This window comes from Mesocricetus auratus, unplaced genomic scaffold, assembly GCF_017639785.1.
Source record: "Mesocricetus auratus isolate SY011 unplaced genomic scaffold, BCM_Maur_2.0 Super-Scaffold_100676, whole genome shotgun sequence".
Classification (NCBI taxonomy): domain Eukaryota; kingdom Metazoa; phylum Chordata; class Mammalia; order Rodentia; family Cricetidae; genus Mesocricetus; species Mesocricetus auratus.
Window position 1 is genome coordinate 123,424,736 of NW_024429266.1, and position 11,030 is coordinate 123,435,765.

Below are 11,030 nucleotides of genomic sequence, written 5' to 3' on the forward strand. Positions count from 1 at the left end.
TTACCATAGAGGTCTTCATCATCCAAGAATAGAATTAGTCAAGAAACTAAAGACTTTTGCTTGATCGCTCTGTGTATTGTCCTTTGTTCTGGGGATTAAGGTAAGGTGCCTGTGTGGTCAGGGTTGGGTCAGGCACCTGTAGGAGAAACCTCCTCACTGGCCCTGACAGCTTTCTTTCCTCTTCTACTTGTCACTAACTGAAAAAGGTTTGTCCTTGTGCCCCTCAGTTTCTGTTTCAACACTTCTGGTCCCTCTAGTCCATCACTGTCTATTTCTCTATTTAGAACACAAAACCCTTCTTTCCAGAGCTCATGAATGATACTTTATGATTGTTTTTAGTCTAAGGTCAATAGAAAACTGGACTCCAGTGTTCAGTGTTATCTTCCTTTCTGTTGCCCAGTTTACCGCATCGCTGGGATTCTTACTTACTGAATATGTAGGGCTAGTCTGATCTGGGTAGTACAGAGACAACTTTGGTGCTAGAGAAAACCCTTCTACTCAAATCTCTATTCAACCCCCCCTCCACCATATAGAGTGGATATAGGGGTTTGAATAAGAATGGCCCACGAAGGCTCACATATTTGAAGGCTTAGTCACCTGAGATGGGAGGTCAATGCAATATGGAATATAATATATTTATTTACATATAATCTGGGGGGACAGGCAGCATAGCAGACTTCCAGAGGAAAAGAGAGCTTCCTTTTTTTCTTTCACTTCCTTTTATCCTAACCTGTGCTAAATTTCCCTATCTCCGCCCTTATGGGCAGGAGGAGTTTTGTGGGCTCAACCCTATGGTCACCAGGAAGTAGAAGCATTAGAAGGATTATAAGGTGTGGCTTGTCGGATGAAGTCTGTCCCTTTTGAAACCTAAAAGCCCAGGTCAGACCCCAGTCTGTCTGTCTGTCTGTCTGTCTGTCTGTCTGTCTGTCTGTCTGTCTCTCTCTCTCTCTCTCTCTCTCTCTCTCTCTCTCTCTCTCTCTCTCTCTCTCTCTCTCTCTCTCTCTCTCTCTCTCTCTCTCTCTCTGTGTGTGTGTGTGTATGTGTGTGTATGTCCCTCAACCTCTCCCTCTCCCTAACCCTCTTCCTCTCCCTCTCCATCTCTCTCTCCTTCTCCCTTCCCCACTTCTCTCTCTGTCTAGGGGTCTGGATGTAAAGCCCTAATATACTTCTCCAGAGCCTTATACACCACCATGCTCCCCACCATTATGATAATAAATTAACCTGTGAAATTGTGAGCAAGCCACCAATTAAACGCTATTTTAGGAGTTGCATTAGTCATGGTATACCTTCACAGCCACAGAACAGTGACCATGACAGTGTATATGTATATCACTTACATATATCAGAGACAAGACTCCCAGCTTCCCAGTCCTAGCAAGACACCAAGTAAGAGGTAATGTTACAATCTCTTCATTAAGTATGCAGCATGCCATACATTATAAGCAATAAAATGAACAGGTTTAATTTAATTAGAATGCATTAACAGTATTTGAAGCAAAGCTCATCTGTCTAAACAAAAACTTTAGCAAAATATATTGAAATTGTGAACATAAGAGCTGTGGGAAGGGACAACAGTAATGTTCAGTAATGCTGATACATATAGACTATTGTAACACAAAAAAAATACATGACCAAGAGAGCGATAGTGGGGTTCAAGATGAAGCTCAGGGAAACAAAGCAGCCGGCTACTAGCTCTCACCTCTAGCTCAGGCGGAAAGGGCTGCTGATCCAGGCACAAGCTCTTCACCAAGTTTCACACTGCTGCCTCTCCTCAGTGTAGCTAGAGAATGAATTATCTCTAAGACCTTGCTTCCACCTTATATACATCCCTAATGTTGAGACTAAAGGTATGAGCTATAATTCTCTTTTAAACTGATTCACTCTTGTGTAGATCTGGATGGTCTTGAACTCACAGAGATCCATCTATCTCTTAATCCTGAGTCCCAGGATTAAAGGTGTGTACCACCACCTCCTAGCTTCTGGCTGCTGGGATTAAAGGTGTGTATCACCACTACCTGATCTCTATAGCTTGAGGCTGACTTTGCTTTTCTGAATCCTGAGGCAAGCTTTAATAAATCATAAATAATATATCACTATAGACTATAGTAAGAATACATTACATTTTTTCCTAAATTCACACATTTATTACCCATAATAAGCATAGAGCCACATGCCAAGTCACAGACATCATAAACATAAGTCACTCATACTGTAGTAATGCCTGATAGACTTCCTGGTGTCTCCTGGCTACTGACATGCTTGCTCTTCAGACATGGATGATATCAAGAAAATGCCCCTTTCAGAAAAATGCTGCTCTGACTTTCTCTGAAGAATTCCCTCGGAGATCCAGAGTCATTGTGTGACACAAGGTCCCTGTAAATGTGTAATGTCCGTCAATGTGGATGCTCTGGATGTCCTGCTCTTCTGGGTTGTACTGAAAGAAAAGTGGTAACATCCGTGTTTTGCAATCGATAAAAGCTGTGTGCTTTTAATGTTACACCATGAAAATTCCTAGAGAAACTCCTAATGTAGTTTCTTGTTACAACTGTGTAAGCACCACTTAGTCATAGTTGGGGCAGCATCAATGAAGGAACATTTGTTAATGTTATAGCTGTGTTGCATACATTTAATTTACAGTTAATTTATTAGACAAGGCTTCACTTTCTCAAGCAACTGGTCACATTATATTTAGTTACAAATAATATATAGGTGAGTATTTCAGAAGTATGGTTCATATCACATCTGTTTCAAATATAGATATTGCTTACAAGAAGAATAAGTTTAAAAAATGCCTTCTTAACCTTGGTCCCAAAGTTTACCACTGAAGCCAAGCATTCTTGCAGTGTTTCATGAAGGAATCTGTAGCATAAGATCTCTCTCTGTCTTTCTGTCCCTTTTCTGTATTTAGACTGCCATGTGTTTGCTACATTACAGGAAATGTGGTGCACATATTTGAACCCAGTACAACTATGCTCAGATCTTGCCAGATCTTGCTGCCATCATACTCATCTTGTCTCTGACTAAGATGTCTGAATACGGTGACTGACAGCTGCAGGATTCTCTCTGAAGATGTGTCTGGGTCTCTAGACTGATTTTCTCATCTCATTCAATTGCTTTATTTGTCTGAAAAAGTCAGTATATTCTCTTTTTCTTTGTTTCACATCAGGGTTGTTTTATTTGTTTGTTATAGACAGAGTTGCTCTTTAGCTCAGGAAGGCCTGCAACTCTTGGCAATCTTCCTGCCTTATCCTATCAAGCGTTTGATTACAGCTGTCTACCACCTGGCTTGGCCACATTTCCACAATCACAATTCATAGAATATTTTTTCCTTGAGTGTTCCTATATATGACTATATTATTAATAACATTAAATGTTTTCCTTCCAGTTTCCTGAGATAAAACTATTAACTGTAGTCAAATTTATGACTTTTGCTTTTTAGTTAACTTCTAAAATATTTACATATGAAAGATATTTATTTCACTAATAATATTTCAATTTTTATGTAATTGACCTTTATTTTTCTTTATTTCATTAAGCATTTATTCTACAGAGTAGTAGCATAAAATTGATAAGCCATGATATCCCTGTTTTAGAGTTATTACATTATGTGACATAGGAAATAGTTTTCAGATATTTCAGTTTTCAGTGTTGAGTTGGAATTGCATTCATCATATATTCTGAAGCATATCTTTTATCACATGTACACAATTAACTTGACATAATTTAATATCACAATGTTAAGATTAATTATGCTAGTTGTTGTATGGCATTATTATGTATTTGCTGAAAGACATTGTTCAATATTTTGACAATTTATAAGCCACATTGATTCATCCTGACTGGAATCTTGAATGGAGAGCATGTATACAGCTAGGTAGGAATGAAGATGGGCAGCCTAGCTTTAGAATGGGAAGGAGTTTCCTTATGAGGAATTTTGAGCAATCTGTAGACTTCTAGATGTGACCTCTGGGGAGACAGCAAAAGCATCTTTCATGTTCCACAACCTATGTGTTCAGCCCTATTGTCTGAGTAACAGAGAGAATGATAACATTTATACGAGGGAGCTAAGAGATCATGAGCAGATCCTGCCAGTGCCACCTTTTTTAATGACCAACTTCTTTATGGAATGATGGACACATGGTTTTCACTTGTTAGACTTGTAATACATCATGCTTCTAAAACATGTTGTGGTCACAAGTGAGATCCTAGTTAAGAATCCATGAAGACTGACTTTTGTATTTCAATTTTACCATGAAAAACAGAAAAAAAATCTGCCTTGTATCAATAAATTTTATTAGATTTGGAAAATGTTTCAATTATTTTCTAAATTAGTGGATCTAACCAGAGTCATAAATCAAAACCACCTAAAGACTTAAAAACTTTAAAATAACACATGTGTGCAATTGCCCAACATATGTCCAATGAACTGTGGTCCTAGGGGAAGAATTGGAAAAGCAGGAATATTCTAGCGTTACCATATCAACAAAGACTTCTAGCTTCTATCTATAATAAAATTAAAGAAACAAAAAAGCCAACAGTATTCTAAAGCAGTAGAAAGCAACAGCAATGATACATGATACGTATAAAAAGCTGAGAGTGAGAAAGTTTCCGTTGTCATTAGACCATGTTACACTGCCATGGTACTGGCCACTCTGATGATGCTTTACCTCCAATACACTGCCTCGCTCACTTTTTTAAATTATTTTTATTTAGATTAGAAACAAGCTTGTTTCACATGTCAATCCCAGTTCCCTCTCCTTCCCCTCCTCCCCTGCCCTCCCCACCAGGTTCCCCAGTCCCCCACTCCGATCCTCAGGGAGGGTGAGGCCCTCCATGGTGGATCCCTAGTAACTATCATTTCATCCAGAGCAGGGCCTAGGCCCTCCGTAAGAGTCCCGGATGAGAGAGCATCCCATATTGTGGCATGGGCACTCAAAGTCTATCTGTATGCTAGGGATAAATATTACCCAAGGTCCCATAGATTACCTAGGCCTTCTCACTGACACTCACATTCAGGGGGTCTGAGTCAGTCCTCACAGCCATCAATCTGGAGTCCAAGAGCTCCCCCTTGTTCAGGTCAAGTGTTTCTGTGGGTTAAAATGCACTAGTGCTTTTTCTTTCTATGGTCTAGCTCCAGAAAATAAGCAGTAAGGGAATGGAAAAATCACTGCAACCCTGTTACATTCATTTGCTCATCTTGCTAACAGTACTTCAGTTTATAGTCTGGACACTTCTCACAGCTCAGAGAAGTGGGGATCTTGATGAGGCAGGCTTGAGGAGGAAGATTGACTGTGCTGCTTTACTCCAATGGTTCACAAGTTTCAGTATGCATCAGAATCACATGATCAGTTTGGTGAAAGAGATTGCTGCTCCCTGAAGAAATTTCTTAAACAAGAGTAGGGTTCTGAAGCCATAAGTTCAAATTTTCCCAGGGAATGTGTTCATGGTCACCGCAGAGACTATCATGTGTGAACCATTGCTTTACTCTTCATCTACACACTTGAGTGGACAGGGATGTAAACTGTCAGAAACATGCTTTATTATCCCACCTACAGAGGAGCCATGACAGGAGAGTAGCACTGCTGTTTCAGAGATACCCTTGCATGAATCATTTGAATTCAGACCATATGAACCTTACTGCTAGGACATACATATTAATACTTTTCCCACACTACTTTAATTCTCAAATCACTGTACTCTCCAAGGCCTGTATCAATTTCTTCCACTAAATAACTCATCAGTTATAGTGGGAGGGTCATCAAAACAAACTTTACACAAATTGAAATTCATTGATTTAGCTTAAGTCCTTGAAGAACAGCAAAATTCAACCTAACAACTGAGATAAACCCAAATTAATGGCGAACCTATGGCATGTTTTAGGGAGTAGGTAAGCTTAAGTATTATCAACATGCCACAGATGCATCATGGGTTTATTAACATGCACCACAATGGCAGTTCCATAGGCACAGAAATTCATAGGGAAAGAAATCTAGCTAGATACCAAATGTGTGTTTGCACATGTCTGTGTGCAGGCACCAGTGAATAAATTGGTTCAGTCAAAGTCTGTAATTTAAACATGTATTATTGGGGTGCTTTTTTTAAGGATTTATTTATTTATTATGTATACAATGGTCTACCTGCATGTATGCCTATTGGTCAGAAGAGGGCACCAGATCTCATTACAGATGGTTGTGAGCCACCATGTGGTTGTTGGGAATTGAATTCAGGACATCTGGAAGAGTAGTCAGTGCTTTTAACCTCTAAACCATCTCTCCAGCCCAGTGCTTAATATTTTAACTGAGTCTCTCAAATTTTTTCCCAGAGAAATAGTTTTACAGACATTTAAATTATTGGAATTTTTAAGAAATAGTGTTCCTCACTTCTCCACTGCTAGTGGGAGTGCAAACTTGTTCAGCCACTTTGGAAATCAGTATGGAGATTCCTCAGGAAATGGGAATCATTCTACCACAAGACCCAGCAATTCCACTCTTAGGCATACACCCAAAAGATGCACATTCATTCAACTAGGATGTCTTTTCTACTATGTTCATAGCAGCATTATTTGTAATAGCCAGAACCTGGAAGCAACCTAGATGCCCCTCAGTTGAAGAATGTATAGAGAAAATGTGGTACATTTACACAATGGAGTACTACTCAGCAGAAAAAAAAACAATGGAATCTTGAAATTTGCAGGCAAATGGATGGCACTAGAAGAAACATCCTGAGTGAGGTAACCCAGTCACAAAAAGAGAAACATACTCACTCATTTATGGATTTTAGACATGAATCAGGGGAGTACCAGCATACAATCCCACTGCCAGCGAGTCTGGGAAACAGAACCTTCATCCAGTGACTGATTAAAGCAGAGGCAGATACCCACAAACACTGAACTGAATTCCTCGAATCCAGTGTCAGAAAGGGAGAACTGATAGGAAAAGGAGTTAAGACTGGGCTGGTTTAACCCACAGAAACAGTTGACCTGAACAAGGGGGAGCTCTTGGACCCCAGATTGATGGCTGTGTGGAAAGCATGGGACTGATCCCCTGAAGGTGGATGTCAGTAAGGAGGCCTAGGTAATCTATGGGGCCTTGGGTAGTAGATCAACATTTATCCCTGGCATACATATAGACTTTGAGTGTCCATGCCACAATATGGGATGCTCTTTCAGCCAGGACTCTTAGAGGAGGGCCTAGGCCCTGCCCTGGATGAAATGATAGTTACTGGAGATCCACCATGGAAGGCCTCACCCTCCCTGAGGATCAGAGTGGAGATTGGGTGGGAGACTGGGGGACCTGGTGGAGGCGGTGGGAAGAGGAGGGGAGGGAGAGGGAGCTGGGAATGAAGCAAGCTTGTTTCTAACTTAAATAAAAATAAGAAAAGGAAAGGAAAAGAGAAATAGTGTTCCTTAGATAAAGGTATAAGAATTTCTGTTTTTGTGGAATGTCACTAACTTTATGGGTTGATAGCCTTGAAGACAATGCCTGTAATTGTTTCATTTTACCATTAGTTTATCAGAAGCCATGCATTATTTTTTTTACTCCTGGAACAACTCATTTAAACGGCACTATTAGTTAAATAGCTGATTTGGTGTCTGCCTGGAAGGAACACACAGCTTTCACTCCTTCCAGCAGTCACCAGTTGGGAAATGCACTATTGAAAAATCAGTCCACTTACAAGGCTGCTGTCGCTTTTACCATAATGGATTATAATGTACACTCAGTTCCAGAGTCTACATCTGCAAAGCCTTCCATCCACTTTTCACCCACATGAATTTTGAGTCATTTTCCCCCAAGGCAAAATTAGAGCCCTTCCAAATGCGTGCGGCATTACACTGTCCCGTGAATGGGGCAGAACTGTTTGCTCTGCAGTCAGCCTCATCACCATGCTTTATTACACAGGAAAATGAATGTCAGCTCCATTATCACTCAGCACTGCAGACCCGGAGGCCCTTCCAGTGCTAACACTTTATATTCTCTCTGCTTCTATCCAGCTGAAGAACAGCAACAACTGGCTCATAGTAACCAGGCTGAAAGTCACACAGCTGTTGACCAAGGAACAGTCCAGCAACCCCAGCAAGAGCAGAAGCAAGACTATGGAGACCCAGGTCTTAGACTGTAATTACTATCACCTTCAACCCAATAATTATCAACACCATTTCAGTGGGGGTGGATTAACACACTTCTCAACCCTGTTGTGTGGTTGCTGATTGTTTGGAGAAGGGGCATTAGGTTTCAGGTTTCCAGGTGGAAAAGATTTATATAAAGTGGTGAAGAAAAAAAATTCCATGAACAAACCCAAGAGACAGAATGCTGCAATCACACATCCAGGGGAACAGAACAGTTTTCCAAAATTAAACTCAGTTTTTGTGTGATATAGAATGAGCAAACTTGACCGAGTTAAATGAGCTGGGAAGGCTGCTTTCTCTGATAAGACACCACAAAGGCATGCTGATAATATATGAAAATGGTTGTGTACCTAAGACCTTGTACCAATCAAAAGTCAGCCTGAGATGTGTTTTTTGTCCTAATACAGTATTTTGCCATCTCAGGCTTAATTTTAGCCCCAAAATAAAATCGGGTAGCGTCAATAGCATCCCTTCAACAGAATACTTGGTATAGATATTGGTAAACAAAGCAAGGAATTCAGTTGAGAAATGATATTTTAGGGGATCTCTTTTTAAAAACTTAAGAGATCTTCATGTTAAGAGAAATAATCCAGATTTAGACAAACATCATGTATTCTCTCATGTGGGAAATGTAAGTTTATAATATTCACATATAGGATTAATGTATAAATACATACATATGCATACACATATATATCACACATATATAAGATACATAAAAGGAGAATGTTAACAAGGATTACAGTAATGAAAGTTAAATATGAATGAAGTATAACAATAAATATATAGGAAATGTCATAGTAAAACCATGTTTTTTAGGGGTGATAATGCAAAGAATTAATTTTAAAAAGTGAATTTGGGCAATGTACATAGAAATTGTCCTCTATTTTATAGTGTGACTTGGTATCTGTAAAATACTGGCAAGCCTATGAATCAGTACAATGCGTGTGTAAAAGAGTACTGAGTATTGTTACTGTACACAATGTTTCCCTCTAAAGTGGGATCTGCTCCTCATCGAGGAATACTTCAGTAAGCAATGTAACATTTAGACAGCTCCAACGCCGTGCATATGTAAAATCACATACATTTAAGGCTAGAAGATGGTTTAAGAGCAGAAATGAGCCATTATCTGGGCAGCAGAGAACTCATTACTTTGGCTTTTCAACCTCAATATTTTTATTTGTTCAGAATGTGATGATAAGTCTAAGATTTTTTAAAGACAAATCATGAGAAAACTTTAAAATGCACAAATTAAAGATATTATAATACTTTTGGAAATATATCCCCTGAAGTTGCTTCATCGTTCATGTTGCCACTGAAACATAGTCTATGTTTTCAAATCTATAAGCACAACTATGGTACTCGTGCTTTCCTTTTATACATCATAAATTTTACCAGGGGTTAAGTCTATTATTTTAATGGTCCCAAATCTCTCTCTTCTACAAACAGTTGCGATTCAAAAAATGGCAGAGCAAATGAGCCAACAGGCAAGAAAGCTGACACTTCTGCAGAAGAAGGTTGACAATGTTTCTCTGGCTGCAGATGACATGAGGAATGCATACCTCTCCCTAGAAAGGAAAATCGGCGACAACAAAGGCAAGGAGCTTCAGTCTCTTCTAAAAGGTAAAAGTAGAAGGAAAAATTCATTCGGTTAAGACACAAAGCACATTACTCACTGACATTTTCTCCTGTCACTTTAGATCTTTGCCATAAATTATACAGTAAAGAAGTGGATATTTTAAATGGGGCAATTTAAAATATGTTACTTCAAAATAAATGGAAATTGTGTGTCAAAGTATATTCTGTAATACTCACTTGATTGTCATTTCATACCTACTTACAGCATAAATTTTATTTAGCCATAATTAGAATGAGTGCACAAATCCATCACGGTTGTTAGAAAAAAGTGACCTTAATGTTGAAAAAAGGAGTACATAAAAGGAGGGAAATGTTATAAATGTATCATAATCTAAAGCCTTTAAAGGACTGGATATCAGTAACAACAAAAGAATGACATTTAAGTTACATGGGATGAAGTCAAGTAGAGTTTGAAGAGCTACCTCTCCCACACAGGTACTCGCGTGGAGCATGGTGATATGTTTTTGTAAACTCAGAAACTTAGATGAATGCTTCTTCATCAATGTGTTGTAGAAATGAAGATGAGAAAAAAAAACAATATCATGGAACATGATTTTGAGCTGATGTTCTACTTGGTTTCTTTTCGAATACTGCTATGATTTGGAGATTTCCTCTGTGATTTTCCCAAGGATATCTTAAAGAATGATAGCTAAGGAGCCAAATACATTTTCATCGTGTCCTAATATCCTTCAGCAAGATCCATACTGATCTGATCTATGCATAGTGTTTCCAGCCTGTCAGTCATACTCTGACCTTCTGATCATGTCAATTTTTTTTTTGGCAGTTGGAATTAAACATCTATCAGCAATTTCTGCAGCTAGCTACCTCAATAAGGCTTAAATTTTATTTTTCCTTATCAATCTTCAAAACACTGTGAGTGACTAATTTGAAGTTTCAAATTCAAAGAACTAACCCTCACAGATACAGAAATTTAATTGTACATCATCAAGTTTTGGAAGCTGTGAGAATTGAACATAATTTCAACTAACCAGAAATAGATAAATTATCCTATAGTACAAACATATTTGTACTATAGAGTAGTGCCTTACAACTGCCTTAAATTTTAAGTTGTCAAATTTTACTATCCACATAGGAGATAGATACACATTCATAGCATAGTTGTTAAATAAATGGGTAACTGACAAAATGCTAGCCAATGTTTCTGGCTTGTCAGTGGATAAAAAGAAAAGGCTATTTTTGTATAAATTCTCTCTATTATAGCTATTTAACATTTCTAATTTACCTTTTCTTCATAGTTTGCTGCCAT

The 11,030-nt window shown here is 38.6% G+C and overlaps 1 protein-coding gene across 1 annotated transcript in view; it reads left to right on the forward strand.

Moving 5' to 3' along the window:
* Mmrn1 (multimerin 1) overlaps positions 1-11,030 on the forward strand; it is a 47,002-nt gene that overhangs the window by 15,839 nt on the left and 20,133 nt on the right. The window contains exons 4-5 of the mRNA XM_005076056.4: positions 7,991-8,104; positions 9,575-9,748. Of these exons, the coding sequence (XP_005076113.1) occupies positions 7,991-8,104; positions 9,575-9,748 (288 nt within the window). The remainder of the gene's footprint in view (positions 1-7,990; positions 8,105-9,574; positions 9,749-11,030) is intronic.